Raw genomic sequence first — 19,470 nt, forward strand, 5'->3', positions numbered from 1 at the left:
AATTTAATAAAATAATTAAAGTCAACAAAACGAAACTATAATTTTTCTTTGCCTAAGGGAATTTACAGAATTTTATATTTTGCTCCTTCTAATTTACCCATCAAACTTTTAAAATTTTATCATTTGCCCTCATATTTTGCATTTTTATCAAAATATTCTACCCTCTCTCTCTCTCTATATATATATATAATTTTAAAATTAGCTCGAAGTAAAATTTTGATAAACGCCTATTTTGGCTATATGAAGAATAAGAAAAATATGTTTTTTAAAAAATATATAGAAATTATAATTTAGAAAATAACTTTTTGGTAAATTTAAAAATACATTAGTATACCAACTTTTTAATTTAGCATTTTCAAATTAGCTTCGATATACCAATAAAACAGGTACTTTTAATGAGTGGCATAGTTTGATGATAGAAATTGAGTCTTTGTTCTGATCAGGGAGAAAATTTGAAATGAGTTTGGTGATATGTCTTGCTATCAAACATGAGAAAGTGTTGCTATCTTCAACTGTTTTATTTAAGAATGCACAGTGGAGTGGGGAGGGAGTGATTGTGATGGTGCAAAAGGGTGTTCTTAGGACAGGACCACTTCCCCACCATTTTCATCTTCTTGTGTTGCTGCCTCTATCGATTTGGAGTTGATCATGATGAAGATTTTGTTTTTACCCTATAGTTTACTATATCGAAAGGGAGGAGGAGGATGACTCATTGGCATTTTACGAAGTGGTGATTCCATATCACAAGATCATCTTAGACAATATTTTTTATGTTTGACAATAATAATAAGCTTTGTTTACTTTGGAAGATAAGATCATTGGGAGTGAATTGCATGAGAATTAAGATATTTTTCTTTATTTACTATATATCAAAGTAAGAGAAGGATAAATTTACAATCCATCCGTGGATTAATTTTGAGTGACACGAGCTTAATGATAAGCTTACATACTCCAGTGAGCTCATAACGACTGCTTGATCACCTATCCACGAGTTTGAGGTTTACTTGTAAACTAAAGGACCACCTGACTAGGAGCTGACTCTTGATTTAAATTTATCAATCATCATTTCATTTTATTGTAGATTAAGTTAGTTTTTCTTCTCTTTTCTTTCCTTTTATTTTTTTTTTCCATAATGTCCATCCTTCTATTATACATTGAATTGAGTATTGGATTAAAATCAAATCGAGCTGAATTAATTAAAATTGAACTGAATCAAATTTTTTTGAACTAACCTCGATTAAATTTTTAAATAAAAATTGAGCAAATCGAACCGATAAAATAATTAATTCGATTTTTCTATCGAAATAATCAAAATTTTTAAATATTATAAAAAATTTATCAATTAGTTAGAGATTTATAAATTTACTTACTTAGGAATTTATAAATTATTTTTTATTTTGATTAATTCGGTTTATTGATTTAATTAAATAAGAAATTTTAAAATCGAAACCGAATTGAATTAATTAATTTTTTAAAAAATATTTTTTTAAAATCATATTAAAATTTTAAATTTATTTATCAATTATTTAATTAAATTAAATTTTTTTCACCCTTAATTATACATACTTATTAGCCATTATTTTGCTCTAATTAAATTAGGGGTGAAATGACAAGGGCTGGAAAATATTGAGGTGTACTTCAACAATTTTGAAAATTAAGGTAATTTGTAGGAGTTAAATGTAAACTTCTCGCAGTGATAGCACCTCAACCCTATTCCGCACGCTTGCTCGTGCCCGCCGCCACCCTCCTCTGGCGATCCGCTCCCTTCGCCGCCGCTTCACCGCCTTCCTCCGCCGATTTTTCCTTCTGTCGCATCTGCTTCTGATCAGGTTAGAAATCTCTACTTATTCTTCGATTTCTATGTCATCTCCTCCCGTCCCGACTCGCCGACGGATCGAATCTCGATTCATCCCGGAATGATACCGGGCGAGATTCTCTGTCTCGTTCGATACCGTCCTAAATAGATCGGCACGGACGGTATCACTTCACTCATAGAATTCCGGTACCACTACGCCCATCTCAATCTCTGCGTACAGTTACATGTTTTTCTTAGAAGGAATCATACTTCTGTGTCGCTCCGCACTCTTATCTTTTCTGTTATTTCTTTCTTTGCTAATAAGCTGCTCCGATGTAGCTTGTTCGTGTCTTTTTTTTTCTTCTGGATTTTGGAGCATGGGTGAGATGCTGAGCAGATTTGAACTGTTCATAGTATGATGGTTTTACTACATGTTGGAGATCCATTGGCTGCGTTACTCTTTGTTGCCACTTTACCATGTCATGAAATGAACATGCATTCTTGTATTTTCTTGTATGATGTCTTACGAATTGTAGATAGTTTATTTCCATTAAGATTCAAGCCATGCATTGCGGATGGCGATGAGCCAATGACCTGCGCAAGGAGGGAAACAAAGGGTCCTTCTGAGTAGACGCAACGTGGAGATTTCAAAGAATCATTAGCTAGGAATGTGAGTCGTGGCTGAGAGGAATGGCAGTTAGCACTGAGCCATAACCATGGGAACTTGTTGAAAGCTTCAAGGTTAGGTGAACAAATGATCAATTTCACTAGAAATCTTATAAACGACAAGTGATAGATAACAAATGCTAAATTGATCAAATAATTTTATTTCTTTTTTCAAATATAGACTTGATTCTCGATTTGGCCGCATGTGTTGGATTGGATCTTTCAATAGTTAGAAGTTGTATGACACATTAGTCGAGTGTTTGTATGACTAAATAATGTGTCATAAAAGAACACTATGAAAATGGTTGTGGCTGGAGCTGGAAAACACTATGTGTAAGTTAGTATGAAAGTTGTTTTGATCACAACAGAGACTTCACTATATGCTTGAAATTAGAGTAATTCAAAGTGTATCTTATTCTGATGTGTAAACAGGTAATGACAAATATGATTACTGTTATTAGTTTGTTCCCAATCTTTATGTAAAACACATGATTACTTTAGTACATTGGTTAATGCACACTGAATCTAATATTTTTATTGGGTCTGACAGGCTAAAAGGATAATGTAGATGCACAATGAGTCTGACTATAGTTTGAGTATGTGCTTCTATAGCATTATGTTAGTTATGTATCTATGAATTTGTTTGTTCAGGACACAGACATCTCCAGGTTGCACACTCTATAGTCATTTGTTCCAAAGATCATCCATCAATTAACTTGATAGTGTGCATTCCTTTACTGGACTTCAACCAGGTAGGAGAGTAATTTGTAACTTCTGAGTTTGGAGCCTTCAGCAAGACAATTTGTATTGATGTGGAGAATAGTCAGACACCTGTAAGAATTGCTAATTCCAGCTTCCTTTCTCTTTGACAAAACTGCAACAAGAACCTCTTTCCCTAGGGATAGGAATAGGTACTGATTGTACGTGTGTGGCTTTATTATTGAAACATTGTTCCTTCCTGATTGTTATTCTGTTGCCAATCCCCCCCCCCCCCCCCCCCCCCCCCCCCCCCCCCCCTCTCACTACATGACTATGCTTGGCACGTATGACACCAAAGATGAGAGTTCCATTGAGCTATATTGGAAATATTGTTCAATATCTAGGCCTGCATAATCTGGTTATTTAATTAAATGGAACTATAGAGCTTTCCAAGGATACACATATTGAATCACTCTGTTCACTGAATACCCAATCCACCATTTCTACAAGTTTAGTTACTTGCTTCCCTTTAATCGAGTGCAATCCTCTTTTTTTACTCCAAATCTCCCCAAGTAGAGCATTTGTACATCTCTAAGTTGATATTTATAGGCAACATGCATGCCATAAGGAATGTTTGGGAAACCGCTGTGTTTAGTGTGATTCTTCCCTGCAAAATATATTGTTCTTGCAAACCAACCACCTCTTGATCTCCTTCATTTATGAAGGGGGCTGACTTTACATTATAGTTTTTGAACAAATTATTTTAATCATCAATGCTTCACAAAATACATGCTACAATCAATTGGTGTGACAATTCTATTATATTTTTGTTTAATTTTGGCATTGCCACAATTACAAGAACTACACTTGAACCACTATATAAAGTATGTGGGATGGATGAAATACTAGAGATTATTATTTATAGTTAGTAAATGTTTCTTCCAAACATTAGTGTTAAAAAAGATTGTTGTGTTTATGTTGTGAAAAACAGAAGGGTTCTGGATAGATAATGGCAAGTGAATCGGATGAGGAGTTTGATGAGGGAGTCGTGGTGGGGCAACTACCCGTGGTATCTGTGCCGCGGCATATCAAGAAGAGGTCTCTCAAGAACAAAGCTCTGTCTGTCAGTTTCGATGCCAAAGAACTCAGGTGACCTCATCTGCTAGCCAAAGATCCTTCTATTTTCATATCAAAGGAGTTTCTTGTGTTATTGATTTGGGTACATTGCTTCAGTTTTTCCTCTTGTTTTGATTTGGTCGCATCTTTCAGGTTCAATTTTCTATGATTCACTGAATACAACAGTAGAAACTACAAATGACTTTTATCCTTCAGATGTAGACAGCCAATTTGTTTTGATTTCCCTTTTTTTCTTGCTAAAATAATAATTTTATTCCGTGTGCAATGGCATCTAACTGAAGCTTGCAGTGGGAATTCAATGATATCGTACGAAAAACATTAGGATTTTCATCCAAGAAATATATGCTCCTATTTTCCACTTATGTCGCCATTGTTCTTCTATTCATGCAATACGGTTTATTCATGGTATAGTTAGTATATTTACCTATGATCTACTACCCAATTGACTATCGTAAACACATGGGATTTTCAATACATAATCATATTCTTTTTATGGCACACTCAACAAGCATTTCTGTGACAGGGAATACGTTACTGGATTTCACAAAAGAAAGATGAAAAGAAGAAAAGAAGCTCAAAAACAGTTGCAAGAAAAGGAGAGGTTGAAGAGGATCCAGGCTCGGAAATTGGTTTGTCAACTATTTTACATGTGCATTGTGAATTTGTGTCGATGCATTCAGTTTGGTGTTTTGAATCTTAGTAACCGATTTGTGAATAGTCTTAGTAACCTAAGCAAGGGTCGAAAGCTCTTTTCTATTTTAATCTCACATTCGTTAGTCTAATAATGATTTCTTCATCAATCTTTCGTCCTTGTCGAATAATATAGACTTAGTCATGACTAAATCATATCATTTTTCGTTGTTATAGAGGAAACAAGAAAAAGAAATCGCGTTGTACGGTAAAGTTCTTTCTTCAGAAGATCCACCAGCTCCTGGTGCTGCTGAGCCTGACGACGATGGTGATTCTGAGCAAGATAACAATAACAATATGATCGCATCTGCTTCAGGTATTTTCTAGACTCCTTCGACATCAGGATCAATGCTATATTTTCATACCTTGATCGATATATTGGGTCTCTGTGCTAATGTTTGTGTGTCCGAAGAGACAAAGATGTATGAAGACCACGCCACAACCATTACAGTTACTACAAGTTCAATTTCCCACGACAACGACGATGATGACGATTCTAAGCCAACAAACATTATACCGATTGCGACTAGAAAAGCCGAAAAGAGCCATGGCTTGACTGTGAAGAAGAAACCATTAAAGAAAGTCGCGAAGCACAAGTCGTATAAGAAAGGTGGTAAGAAGCATTCGTTCGAGAAGAAACATAAAAAGAACAAGAGGCATAAACGATGACCAATGTGCACTGGTTGATCCTCTTTCGAGCGCTTGTAGTAATTTGTTTTGATTAGTTTTGACCTTTTCGATACACTCAAGTTGCGAAAACAAAATTTGTAGTGTTAAGATATTGGAGACTTAACATATGTTGGTTAGTTTCACGGGAAGTTATATAGATAGTGAAAGTTTTTTCTTTTGATCCAAAAAAAGTATTATTATTTTTTTAAAATTAACATAAAAAAAAAAAAAAAGTCACAGGTTTTTATCTTTTTTTGTCACCTTTTGCTCGCATCCAGTTAATTTGAGGCAAGTAGATTTGAATGATCAAGTGATCTAGTGCTATCTTGTCTATTTGATATGTTTTTGGAAATAAAAAAATTTACTCGTTTTTTATTTCAATTTTTATTTGTGGAATAGAAAAAAAAAAGAAATACTAATTCAGTTCAATTAGTTGGAAATTTCATTTACTCGACCAAAAAATAAATACAGTAATTTTTTAATATCAGGGAATTAAAAAATATTTAAATATGTAAAAAATCAACTCAAATTATGATTGATATATAATTGTTGTAATTTCACACGGAGTTGGAACTCGGGCCAAAGTCAATTGAGTGTGCTACAGCCTCTGGTGTAGTGACCACCATCGGTTGGGTTTGAAAAGAGGCTCAAATTTTTTAAAACGGCATAAAATTAATTGAAATAATTGTCTACGTGTTATCTTACAATAACCGCGGTGTCGGCACCTAGAAAATTGAAGGAAAGTACGGTGATCGCTCGGTGTGATTACCTACATCTTACAGGGGATAAGAGAAAAAGGTCTATGTCGTGAAATTTTTTCACAAATGATCAAAGCGGATTCCACCTTCATACAAGATCGAAATTTTTTTGCAAATTAAGCGCCGGTACAGGTTGCTTATAATCCCAGCTCGACGGATAAGTGAAGTACGGTAACCGTACAGTACGTTACCGCCTATTTCACCTATACCAGACCAATTAGGCCCACCGCTATATTTTTGCAAATACCGGCTTCTATATTTTTTTGCAATAGGGGCCTTCTTGCGAGCCCAACCCAAATCCAACTTCTTGCCCAATCCAAATCAAACTTTATTTATTTTTATACAATTGTAATTTAAATTATAATTTAATTTTATTTGACTCAAAATTTGAAGAGCCCTTCAAAGCGAGCTCAAATTATTTTATATATTTAAATTTCAAATCAAATTAATTTTATTTGACTCAAAATTCGAAGAACTCTTCAAATCGAACTCAAATTATTTTATATATTTATATTTCAAATCGAATTCATATATTATATATATATATATATATATATATATATATACTCCGTTTGCATCACTCAGGCGCCAATATCGCATACTTTCCCAATCTCTTGTATGCTAAAACTGTTATATTTCTTAATCCAATGAATTATTTTCCTCCTTTCGTATCCTAAAAATATGAAACAAAATACTCTATCCAAGGAATCAAAATTTAAATAATTTTAAATTATAATTTAATTTTATTTGAATAAACAATTCAAACAACTCAATTCAAATTCGACTTTCATTTCAATCGGAGATTGAACTAAAATTATATAAACAATTTTATTCATCTGCACCACTCAGACACGACACCCTTTCCCAATCTCTACTTCTTAATCCAATGAATTATTTTCCTCTTTTTTCTGGTCCTAAAAATATGGACCAAAACACTCTATCCGGCCGGTAAAACTAAACGAATAACGACTATGTTCTCTAGAACCTTAATTAACTCGGAGATGCAGAAATGAAGTTGTCGAAGAACAAGCATTAATGGGGAAAGAGTTCACCACACGTCCCTCAGATATCTCCCTTCCATTTGCAGGCTCTTTACGAAGCTCTCCGTCCTGGAGCTGTCCATAGATCCCTGCAACAAGACATGGAAGAAACAAAAATGAGCAATAATAGCAAATCAGTAAGAAGGTAAACAAAAGGCCGGCATGCATGCCTGCTCCTGAGCGATGGTGTGGAGAACTCTGTGGACGTCTCTGGCCATGCCCTTGGCATCGCCGCACACGTAAAGGTATCCGCCTTGGGAGATGATGTTCCAGAGTCGAGGTGCCTGGGACGGGTTTGAAAGGGAAGAGGCTGTTAGTTCAAGAGATGAGGAGGAGGAAATTGCGTTCGTCTTGTCTTACTTGCTCGGTCATTTTGTGTTGGACGTATTGCTTGGTCGGACCCTCACGGGAGAAGGCTACGATCAGCTCGGACAGTGCGCCTGTTTCCACAAATTTGTTCAGCTCGTCCTCGTAGATGAAGTCCTGCAGGGAAATGTAACAGTCTCATGATCGAGTTACAAATTGAAAGAAAAAACAGAGAGAGAGAGAGAGATTGTAATGTGTGTTATAGGCACCATTTTGCGGTTCCTGCATCCAAAGAAGAGAATTGCAGGGCCAAGTTCCACGCCCACCTTTTTCAAGGCCAATCTTTCCTGCGAAAAGGCGGGTACTGATGGCGTTAGAAAGAACCAGTAATTGAACAAGGATGAACATACAGGGCAAAAATTCATAAAGGCATGTATCCATATTAATCTGTAAATTGTTTTGACCAAATTAAATTTATTTATTTTTATACATTGTAACTTTCACACAGTTATAACAGTTACAAAAAAAAACACTTTTTTTTTATTTTTGCCTGAATATGTATACTCAAGGGACAGAATATAGTTTGCGGGAAAGGGTAGAAACCTGTAAGAAGCCCCGGAAAGGAGCTAGCCCTGTGCCAGGTCCGATCATGATGATAGGAACAGAAGGATCAGCAGGCAGTTTAAAGTTTGACTGCCTTACAAATATAGGAGCCCAGCTGCATTGTTGGTTCACTTCCAGTGGAATGGAATCCTGCAGAAACAAGGAGACTTCCATTGTTATGGAGCTTTAAAGGTATGAAATATATCGTGGAGCTTTGATCAGTAGTACCTTCATCCAAGTGGAACAGACCCCTTTATGAATCCTCCCAGTCGGCGTCTTTTCATATACTAACGCGCATGTCACATGTATTCTAGTCGGTGCCATCCTGAACCGCGGAAAATGACCGTGAGTCTGTCGGATATACGAGAAGCAATTCGAGATCACAAATCGATTATTACCTCGGAGATGAGGAAATCGAGTAGTATCTTGGCTGCAAGCGTGGGGCTACTGCAGCAAAGAAGACTCCTAGTGGAGGCTTCGCGGATGGAAATTCAGACAAAACTTCAAGAAGACTCCTCTGACTGGCAACGACCCATTGAGAGTATTCATCCTGTTTCGCAGACACAATTTATTGGGGCAAGAATTTTGTACAGTCTAAGAAAAAACAAAGAGGCCAACCTTTCCAGCAGGCGAAGCCAAAAATCTAAGTCGTTCAGCGTCAGTGGGATCCGATGCGTGAGCAGCCAGGGCTAGTAAAGCACTCTGTGTGTGGCACAAAAGATTCAGATACAAGTTTATGAAACACACTCACTAATGAACCCTGAATACCTTTTTGGGTGCATTTAGAAGATCAGCGTATCGGGTAAGAGCAGATCTTAAAGAGCATGGCGATGGGAAAGGAGGTGACAGAGAACCTCCAAGTGGCGTTCCGTCTTCCTTGTCTGCATGGATAGAGAAATATGTATCGAGCGGATAACCTAACAGCTTTGCAGCCTCCTCTACTGTCTCGGCACAATTCGCTGCAAATACACCGACATGGTCTCCTGTTTCATACCTGTTCCAATGGAATTCATCAAATAGATTAACACACAAACCTATCAAATTCAGAGAAGTAAACACAATTTTCAAAATGATATTACAAAAAAAGCTTACGTAAGGCCTGTTCCAGCAATGTCGAACTCCAAATGGATGCACGACCGGTCCGAAGCTGCAGTATGGAGCTCCCGTCGCACAGCCACATTAGCCCTTCAAGAAACAAATGTTGTCATAAGCCACATTAGTTTCTAAACTTGTCTTGTATAGAGAAGAATCTCTACCTGCATGGATGTTGGATATCATGAACAGCATGGCCATTTGCAAAACTTGAGCTTTTATTCACCCATGAAACTTCTTCAGGTTTGATAAAAACAATCCGATATTCAGGAATAACAGCAGTGTATGGAGTAGATGCACCTGCATCGTTCTTCTCATCCTGAAGCAGCTTATCCAACTCTGGCCAAAGAAGCTCCCTCCTAATAGAATGTCAGCTCAGCTCCGCCATTAAAGAGAGAAATAAACATATGAAAAGATAACCGAAAAAGTAATGTACCATGCGGAGAAGTCATCTTCGATACACTGATCATCATCTCCCAACCCCACTTGGACAATGCGCTTGGCACCTATACAGACCCAAAAAACAAAGTGATGATTTATTACTTTCTTAAGTTTGATTAACTCATTTACAGTCTCCCGTATGATAAACTTTTATATAATGAAAGTGGAAGATATGAGACCCAAAATTTATCTAATTTTCAACGCAAGTTAGATGTTCTGGGCTTCCAAAGAAAGCAAGCAACAGAAGATAAAGTCAACTCAAGAAACAAAGACAGTTTGACAAATGATAATCTATGCTAGCCAAAAGTGCTTATACCTTGCTCAGCAAGCAAATCATCGACCACCTTAGCAACCTTTTATCACGCGAGGAAACATTTAAGATAAAAGTCAGTCAAGAAGTTCATATAAAAATGGCCATGAGTAGTTCTTCATCCGCAAACCTTGTTGAAATGCTCATATTGCCGATTGCCCAAGCCAAACACAGCGAATTGCAGATGTTCTAACCAATTTCCTCTCTCTTTCCCCTGAAATCAATTGATGACAGTGATCAGGTAATGTAGAAGGATTATTGGGAAAACATACAAATGAAATGTGCATGTTTCCAGAACCTCTGTAAACCATTTGTAGAACCGAGCAGCATTATCAGTAGGCTCACCATCTCCATACCTGCAGCAAACAAAGCGATCAGCTAGGGGTTAAGCAGGAAATAGTTCCCAGTTTGCAACGTACGTGGCCAAGAAGAACAAAGCCATGGTCTCTTTCTTCAGTTTCTCCTCGTACTCATCGTCCTCTGTAGCGTATTCGTCCTATAATTTGGGAAAGAACAAATCACTAAAAATAAAGTTCTCAATGATCGATGATTGGCTACTGAATTATCTCAAACAGGGGGGAAAACGATCTTACGATATCAACAACTTTGAATGTGGCATTAGGGTACCGTGCCTTCGCCTCGTCGGCCAACGCCTAGTACGTGAAAAGGAAAACAAGCACTCTGAACTCCTTGAGACGAGAAAAGCAAATTCAAAATCAAAGCATACGGACCGAATCCTAACCTTAGCAAAACCCTCGGCTGTCCCGGTCTGGGTGCCAAAAAATACGGTGACCTTCTTCTTCCCGTCGTCGTCGGCCGCCTCCTGCTGGGTCTTCACTGCCAGCGGCTTCGGCAGCTCGGCCAGCTTCTTCCCTCCAAATCGTCGGAAGAAGAATATCACCGCGCAGCCGACGAGCACGGCTACCGAGGTGGTCAGGATCGCAAGCAACCTCCGGTTCTCGGCGATCGCCGCCGCCGCGTTCGTTCCGGACCCGAGGCCGTCGCCTCCGAGAGAGGCGAATATGGTAGATACCAGATCCATCGACGTGTCCCTTCCTGAGCCCGTCTGCATCGCGGCGCCGATCGATGCGATGGAATTCCAGCGAGGATCTGCTCTCCCTCCTCCTCCGCCTCTCTCCCTGTTTGGCTCCGGGGCGTCGAGAGGGAGGGGAGAGAGAGAGCACGCGGAGGAGAAGAGAGCGAAGGGCAGATGGTGAGTGGGTGGGTGGAAGAAGAACAAACGTGGGGAATATCACGGGGTTGGAGCCGACGGCATAAACCCGCGCGGAGTAGCGTAACGGCCGTTACGTCGCGGCAGGATCCTTTGATATAGCGAGGTGGCGTGTCACGTGAGTCAGTAGTTGGGGTGTGTGGGTACGAAGTTGGCGACCAGGTGGAATCTTTAAAACCAGGAGTTTTGTGTGGATCCCATGGGCCGCTGATCTGTGGTAGGCGAGGTAGACATCGACTGGTCGATTTCGCCAGGCCGTTTCAATTTGTTAATTAAATTTAGAGAAAAGTTATAACTTGACCATGCAATTTCTGGAATTTTACACTCTAATCCCTTCCGCTTCCAATAAACAAATTAAAATGGAGTTTTAAGAGCGATTGAAGAATAAAATTAAGAGATTTTGGTAGCTACATAAGTTATAAATAGGACGATAAATAAGAAAAAAAATCTGATCACGAGTTTATTTGATATTTACCAATAATTTACTATTTATTTATAATTTTATGTATTTAATTTAATGAGTTATTAAGAAGGAATATAACAAAAGGAATGAAAAGTGGCTTTCTACCTATAAAGGAAAATTTATTTCTAAAACATCAAGGGGGTAAGTGAAACTTTTGAAAGCTCTGAATGCAAAGTGAAATTTTCTCAAACTATTTTGGAGTATTATAATTAAATACTTTTTGAAGAACATTAATATTTATTGCTGAACAAAAAGAGTTTTAATTTATTTTTATTATTATTATAATAGTTTGTTGAGCAACAATCAACTGCCCAACTAAATGTGCACCAGTCGATCTGGTGGCCCCCGACAAAATGAGAAAGTTGTAGAAGATCCCACTATACACCTTGACGGCCAATTACGAAATAGCCATCAAAATTGACTCGAATTATTATTTATTTTTATATTTGATAATCTAGATTTTATGATTCTATTAATATAAAAAAGATCAAGAGAAGATCAATTCAATTCTATAAAAAAAAATTATTAATCATCAAAATAATCTGAAAATACAAATAACAACTCATATAATAATGACCTAGCAGTCTCAATAGTTCGAATGCGAAGGGTGAATTTCTTACCTTCTCTGAATTTTAAACCCTTAATGCATGAAGAGCTTCAAAATACAATAAATTGAATTTTAATTTCATATAAAATATGAAATTTTTTTAATTACTTGTTCCGTTCTCAACTGTGAGCTAGATCTAAAATTATGGCCAAAATATCGCAAGCCCGCGGTCTAGATATGAGTAATGGCTAATGAAGATGATAATTTGTTCTTACATTTAAGACGAATATTAGGAAAAATTTTGAATTGCATGTATTGAAGAAAAACTTTTAAAGATATTGTTCTGATTAAATATTATGGATGATCAAATCACTGGCCAATGAACTGCTGACGTGCACGCTCCTTAAAGATAGCCACTAGTAAAGATAAAAGTACCTGGAAAGTACTCCAAAAGAGAATTAAAATGGCGCCAAGATAGATCCCGACAAATCACTCCGACGATGAAGTTAGAATTTTTACGTGAGGAAGGAATTTAAGGACTTGGTAAAAGTAGGGTTTGTGTGTACATCCCTGTGCTGATGGGTATGAGCAATCTTTTATAGAGTTATAAATATTCGTTTAAGATACGTTCAAAAATATGTGTTCTAATTTAGAAAGATTCTGAAACACGTGTTCTAGTTCCGATATAGTTGTTCTAATTGTTCATATATTTCGGGATATTTTTCTATTTCCCTGAGACAAATAGTCTTAGAGTTTCCTAATCTTACGGATAAACTAATTCCTTTGGACTCAGCCTGAGATGTATATAGAGTCAGCATAAGAGGTTAAAGTTGAGACATGAGTAGACACTGAGGTCGGAACCCGAGGTCGAGACTCAAGATTGAGAAGAAGTTTGTGCGTGAGGCCAAGGTTGGAACACGAGGTCGAGACCAGAGACTAAGAAGAAGTTGGCATGTGAGGTTGATCAGCTACCGAGGTCGAGATTCGAGGTCGAGACCCGAGACTGAGAAGAAGTCGATGTGTGAGGCTAATTGACTACTGAGGTCGAGATCCAAGACTGAGAAAAAGTTAGTGCGTGAGGCTGATTGGCTACCGAGGTTGAGATATGTGATTGAGAAGAAGTCAGTACGTGAGCTTGAGCAAATATTGAGGTTGAGACATGAGATTGAGAAGAAGGTCGGCACATGGGACTGAACAAACCCTAAAGTTGGAAACTGAGATAGAAACCTGAATCTCTAGTGAAGACAAAGGTCAAGGTAGGTTGTTAACTAACGACCCTTCTTATATTATCTAATCTTTCCTAACTCTACTCAATAATTTTATTCCTTTCTTACTTTAAGACCACGTGGTCACCATACAGTGCTCCCCGCGCCAACTTAATGATTCCACGATATTAAATATATTTAAGATGATACATATATATATATATATATATATATTTATTTATTGAGATGCTAAATAAATATTTTAATTAGATAATATGAAATTATGATAAAATTTTTTAAAAATAAAAAATTATTATTAATAATAAAATATAATAAAATTTATTTAAATATAAATGATAATATAATAAAAGATTTGATTCTTAATTTATTATTTGATTATTAATTTATTATTACTGCTGTTGCTCTTGTATTCCTCTTTAAGATATTAATCTTTGCTTTTTTATTAACTTTTATATTTACTATGCCCATGAAATTGTTATCAATATCAATTTTTGCTAAAAAAAAAAATTAAATTATGCTAAAACTTCATTTCCTTTCCTAATTCATCCATTATTTTACGTATCTACTTTAAGAAAGTCAATAAAATTTCAACAAAACCAAATAAAAACTCTCCCGAAAACTTAAAAGAGCTAAAAAATTATCTTTTTAATTAATAAGCAAAAATAAAAAGTATTGAAGAATTACTCATAAAAATGATTATTGCACGCTCATTAATATTCTATTTAGAGGGCTCTTATTTCTTAAAATATTCTGAGTTTCTATAATTTTTTTAAAAAATAAAATAATATATAAATATAATATTCTTAAAATATTTTCCGGTGGAATGATTTTTGAACGTTAGCGGAGCTCCGCTCCGCGATCGTGCTCCGATAACTACTCTGGCACGAGCGCCTCGTAACGGCCGAGGCTTCGCCTATAAGTACGCCGGTGCCGCAGAGGCTGTCCCCATCTCATTTGCTCCTCTGCTTTCTCCTCTGCCTCACTCTGGTAGTGCCAGCGAGCGACGGGCGGCGAGGGATCCGATCGATCTGGAACAGGGTTCCGGTGGTGGTGCAGGGATCGGTCATTGATCGATCGCGAGACGACATGGCGGGGGAGAGACCGCCGCCGTTGGAGCTCTGCAAGGCCGTCAATGACCTCGACAAGATCGTGCTCAGGGAACCCCGAGGCTGCTCTGCCGAGGTTAGCCTTCTCTCTCTCTCTCTCTCTCTAGATTCTGCTCTCCGATTATATGTGCGTTTATTGCTTGTTTGTGGAAGCGATCTCGATTTGTGTATCATTTTGCGTTGCTTGAATGCAAGTTCCGTCCTCTGTTGCATTGTTTCCTTGGTTTTTACTGGCCATCTTCATCCACCTTTTCTCCCTCCTCCGCTCCAATCCTTTTCTCAGTTTGTATGTGCGTTTATTGCTTGTTCGTGGAAGCGATCTCGATTTGTGGATCATTTGGCGTTGCGTGAATATGTTCCATTCACTGTTGCATTGTTATTCCTTGGTTTTTAATGGCTGTCTTCATCCGCCTCTCCTACCTCCTCCGCTCCGATTCTTCTCTCGGTTTAGATGCACGTTTATTGCGTTTTCATGGAAGCGATCTCGACTTGTTGATCACTTGTGTTGCTTTAATACGGTTACATAAACTGTTGCATTCCTTGTTTTTATTCGCAGTTTTCAACCGTCTCTCTTCCCTTCCTACCTCCCTCTGATCCTTTTCTTAGTTTAGATGTACGTTTATTGCTTGTTCGCGGAAGCGATCTCAATTTGAATATAATTTGTGTTGCTTTAGTACGCTCCATACACTGTTACATTGTTTTTTATTCGCAATATCATGCGCCTCTTCTCCCTCCCTCCCTCTGATCCTCCTCTTAGTTTAGATGTATGTTTATTGTGTGTTCGTGGAAGCGATCTCGATCGATTTGTGGTTTGTGCTGCTTGAAACGGTCCATGCACTGTCGCATTGTTATTCCTTGGTTTTTTAGTGACCATCTTCATCCGCCTCTCCTCCTTACTCCGATCCTTCTCTCTATTTAGATGTACGTTATTGCTTGTTCGTGGAAGCGATATTGATTTGTTTGGATCATTTTGCTTGAAAACGTTGTTTCACTGTTGCGCCGTTATTTTTGGCTTTTATTGCATTGGTAATGCTGGATTCCTTATAGCCGTCTTCGTTTGCCTTTGATCCTTTTCTCCGTCTAGATGTTTGTTTAATCCTTGTTTGTGGAAGAGATCTTGGAACGTTTGCATAGCTTGAATACGTTCTATCAACTCTTGCAATGTCATTTCTTGGTTTTTGTTTCATTGGTAATTAATGCTCGATCTCTTACACTCCTCTTCGTCTCCCCTTCGATCCTTTTCTCCGTTGGATGCTCGTTTAATCCTTGTTTGGTCATTTGCATCACTTGAATAGGTGTTTCCAGCTGTTGCAGTACTGTTATTTCTTGACTTTTATTGCATTGTTAATGATGGATTCATTTTAGTCCTCATCTATCTCGTTGTAATGATGCATGTGGCAGCTCAATTTCTAGATTAATCTGCTTGCCATGGATTTCATTGTTCTTTATCATATATCATTAATTACCATCAATCTAATCGGTTTTCACACATGAATATTTAGAAGTCGGTCAATTACCACGAAAAGTTTCATGGTGCCCTCTTATACGTTGTTAATTTTTTCTTTCTCTTCTTTTTATCTTAGAACACTGATAGCGTTGGAGTGGGATTCTATTCTCAAGAACAGTTCATGTTGTTTTTTTTAAGTATTATCTTCTCATTGAAACTACCGAAGAGTTGGTGGCCTTCTCCACACCCTTTGGCATATCTGATATCTTTAAGAAAAGCTGGACTGGTTACTATTTTAGTGTCTCGATATTTCTTCTACTTCTTCTGAACGAAAATTAGTTGAATCAATTATTCTCTAGGATGTATGTAAATTGATGCTCGCATAAATGGCTTGTTAAATATATCTGATTTATTTGACTGTTTTCCGCTTTATAGATATATTTAAAGCATTAATTTCCATCTTTCATTCTCATCGACCTTTTTCTTTTACATGTTTTGGTTAATTAACTTATACCTGATGCTTCAAGTTTATTGATTGTTGATTAATTAATTATGAAGACACATTGCTAAACAGTTTGTTGCATCTAAGAGCCTATTCACCATTATTAGGTGCCACATTTGTCCTGTCTTGATCATTCATTCTAGAATCTTAGAAGACTTCTGAAATTAATCAATCATGGTTCTCACCTGACTATCAGTTTTGCCACGAAGTTGAAATGGTCATTATTGCTTTCTAGGTCTGGTTCTTCGATCATCATTTAACAAAGAAACTTTATTGAAATTAGTCTTGTCACATATTACTCCCACAATTTACTGAAGAGATTTTCTTTGAACAGAATTTCTTTTACCTGTTCTCCAATGGAAGTGAGTGTGAGAAGAAAGAACATATCTATATGAATGTTGACCACAGTATGCTTTTGTAGGTGTACTTGTTTGGAGGTCAAGTGCTATCCTGGAAAAATAACCGTAGGGAGGAATTGCTTTTTGTTAGCAGTAAGGTATGCATGCATATTAACTTCTAACTATAAAACAGTTTGACCTATTAGCATTTCCAACTATCTCTATGTCAGTGCATGGAACAATCACTGAAAAACACATGGTGTAACATCCTCTGCATTTAACAGGCTTCAACCAAACTATCTGTACATGATCGTTAACATACTCTGTCTTAACTAGTTCTTGGACATTTTGCACCTAAAACTGTTCTTTCGATTGTTTCTTGCAGACCGCCTTTAAGCCCCCACAAGCTATACGTGGTGGCATCCCAATATGTTTTCCGCAAGTATTAATTCTATTTATTGATCATCAGCAGCATCTGTTTTACTTAAAAACTTTCTTTCTGGCACGATGTAATGGCTTTTGTTTGAGTGCAGTTTTCAAGCTCTGGAAATCTGGAACAACATGGATTTGCCAGAAATAAGTTTTGGACTGTAGATACTAATCCACCACCTTTACCAACAAGCTCCTCCGTCAAGAGTTTTGTTGACTTAATCCTGAAGCCGACCCAGGATGATCTCAAGAACTGGCCTCACAGGTCCTTGCTATCTAAACCTATTCACTTACAATTTTCATGTTCTGCCCTTTTGCTGAAAAACTTGTCGATCTCCAACAGCTATGAGTTTCGTCTAAGAGTTGCCTTGGCACTTGGAGGCGATCTCCTGTTGACATCACGCATAAGAAACACCAATTCTGATGGAAAACCCTTTTCCTTCACCATTGCCTTCCACACTTACGTTTCACTCTCTGATATCAGGTCAGTTGCCACCTTAGCAAGTTCATCTCGTCTCCATTCCTCTTTTGCATTTGTTTATCGTCTCGTTTTCAGTGAAGTCCGGGTTGAAGGTCTGGAGACATGGGACTACCTCGACAACCTGAAGGAAGGGCAGCGTTTCACTGAACAAGGAGATGCACTCACATTCGAGTCTGAGGTAAGGAGAGTTGGAGCCAGTCATTATCAACCTTGTAAGTAATATATATTTGCTGATTTCTAACTCTTCCACACTGAGACAAGATCGATAGAGTCTACGTGGGCACGCCGACTAAGATTGCAATCATAGACCATGAAAAGAAAAGGACTTTGGTGATGCGTAAAGACGGATTACCTGACGCTGGTAAGAACATATCGTATGAGATGATACACTCTTCGAATTGATTCGTTTTCTGATCCGAATGATTGCCCGGCCAACACTGTAGTGGTGTGGAACCCTTGGAACAAGAAGGCCAAGTCCATTCCAGACTTCGGAGTCGACGACTACAAGCACACGCTGTGCGTGGGGGCAGCCAACGTCGAGAAACCCATCACTTTGAAGCCTGGCGAGGAGTGGACCGGAAGGCTCGAGCTTTCTCTCGTGGCCTCCAGTTACTGCAGCGGCCAGCTCGATCCCCAGAAGGTCCTTCGAGGATTATGATGATGATGAACGGCGGCGATTTGTCCACCGACAGTCGCATAAATGTACAGAGGTATCATTCTGATCTATATTTTTTTTTATGAAAAATACGTTGCTTATAATTAGAAATGACTAAATATTATTTTAGGCACATAGAATCTTGAATTTTGAATAATGGTATTATCTATCGGCATAAGTGAAAAGAACTCCTCTATTTTTTTTAAAGAATTATAGACATTGAAATATTATAGCAGTTATGATTTTATAATTATTATCATACAAATTCAATCTTATTCACTTATAATTAATATTATAGTAGTTATGAAATTCACAGATGCTATGAAAACAAATGTATAGCAATTATAATTTGGTATCTGTTACAATGTATTCAAAATTTAAATGAGAAATATAGATAGAAAATAATAATAGAAATAATGTTAAGGACAATTGGATAATTCTCCATAGATTGCGGATGGGTAGGATATCATTTTTGATTAAAAAATAAAAAAAGGACACCTCGTTGATTTGAAAACAAATAAGATGTTTTTTAAAAAAATTTTGCTCGTTATCTATTTGGGCAGCTACTTTTAACTGGAATAATAAGCAAATGCCATTATTACCGTCATCAATTGATTTTAATAATTACTATATTTAATTTTAGGTATTTTTAAATTTGTTAATAATTAATATTTGGTAAGAGTTTAATTAATCATATTATTATCTTTTTCATTTAGTGCCGATTGAGTTATTCACCTTTGTTACACTTTTTCAATTTTGCTTTTGATCTGGCTGAAATTTTTTTTGATGAAACTGTTCAGTGGTCTGGTTAAATTGTTCTATAGCTCTCATTGACTATC

The 19,470-nt window shown here is 37.2% G+C and overlaps 3 protein-coding genes across 3 annotated transcripts; 2 read left to right on the forward strand and 1 right to left on the reverse strand.

Moving 5' to 3' along the window:
• The first annotated feature begins 1,725 nt into the window (after window positions 1–1,725).
• Window positions 1,726–5,835, forward strand: LOC141820051 (uncharacterized). Its single transcript, XM_074707331.1, has 5 exons — window positions 1,726–1,829; window positions 4,152–4,309; window positions 4,821–4,926; window positions 5,165–5,303; window positions 5,400–5,835. Exons 2-5 carry the CDS (start codon window positions 4,170–4,172, stop codon window positions 5,654–5,656), a joined length of 642 nt encoding a protein of 213 aa, XP_074563432.1. The 5' UTR covers window positions 1,726–1,829; window positions 4,152–4,169; the 3' UTR covers window positions 5,657–5,835.
• Window positions 5,836–7,183: 1,348 nt separating this feature from the next.
• LOC141819972 (NADPH--cytochrome P450 reductase 3-like) lies at window positions 7,184–11,440 on the reverse strand. Its single transcript, XM_074707241.1, has 18 exons — window positions 10,949–11,440; window positions 10,800–10,859; window positions 10,626–10,702; window positions 10,505–10,562; window positions 10,337–10,420; window positions 10,213–10,249; window positions 9,892–9,961; window positions 9,620–9,814; window positions 9,456–9,548; window positions 9,132–9,357; window positions 8,982–9,065; window positions 8,762–8,913; window positions 8,592–8,688; window positions 8,364–8,513; window positions 8,030–8,107; window positions 7,815–7,937; window positions 7,625–7,738; window positions 7,184–7,543 (listed from the first exon to the last, which is right to left on the reverse strand). Exons 1-18 carry the CDS (start codon window positions 11,276–11,278, stop codon window positions 7,463–7,465), a joined length of 2,109 nt encoding a protein of 702 aa, XP_074563342.1. The 5' UTR covers window positions 11,279–11,440; the 3' UTR covers window positions 7,184–7,462.
• Window positions 11,441–14,759: 3,319 nt separating this feature from the next.
• Window positions 14,760–18,634, forward strand: LOC141820089 (putative glucose-6-phosphate 1-epimerase). The gene is made up of 8 exons (XM_074707373.1): window positions 14,760–14,855; window positions 17,150–17,224; window positions 17,452–17,508; window positions 17,600–17,760; window positions 17,839–17,979; window positions 18,052–18,154; window positions 18,238–18,337; window positions 18,420–18,634. The coding sequence occupies exons 1-8, from the start codon at window positions 14,760–14,762 to the stop codon at window positions 18,632–18,634; spliced, it is 948 nt and encodes a 315-aa protein (XP_074563474.1).
• Window positions 18,635–19,470: the final 836 nt, after the last annotated feature.

This window comes from Curcuma longa, unplaced genomic scaffold, assembly GCF_044706935.1.
Source record: "Curcuma longa cultivar G26 ecotype Majalengka, Jawa Barat unplaced genomic scaffold, ITB_CL_G26_1.1 utg2646_np1212_2152390_RagTag, whole genome shotgun sequence".
In the NCBI taxonomy this organism is placed as follows: Eukaryota; Viridiplantae; Streptophyta; class Magnoliopsida; order Zingiberales; family Zingiberaceae; genus Curcuma; species Curcuma longa.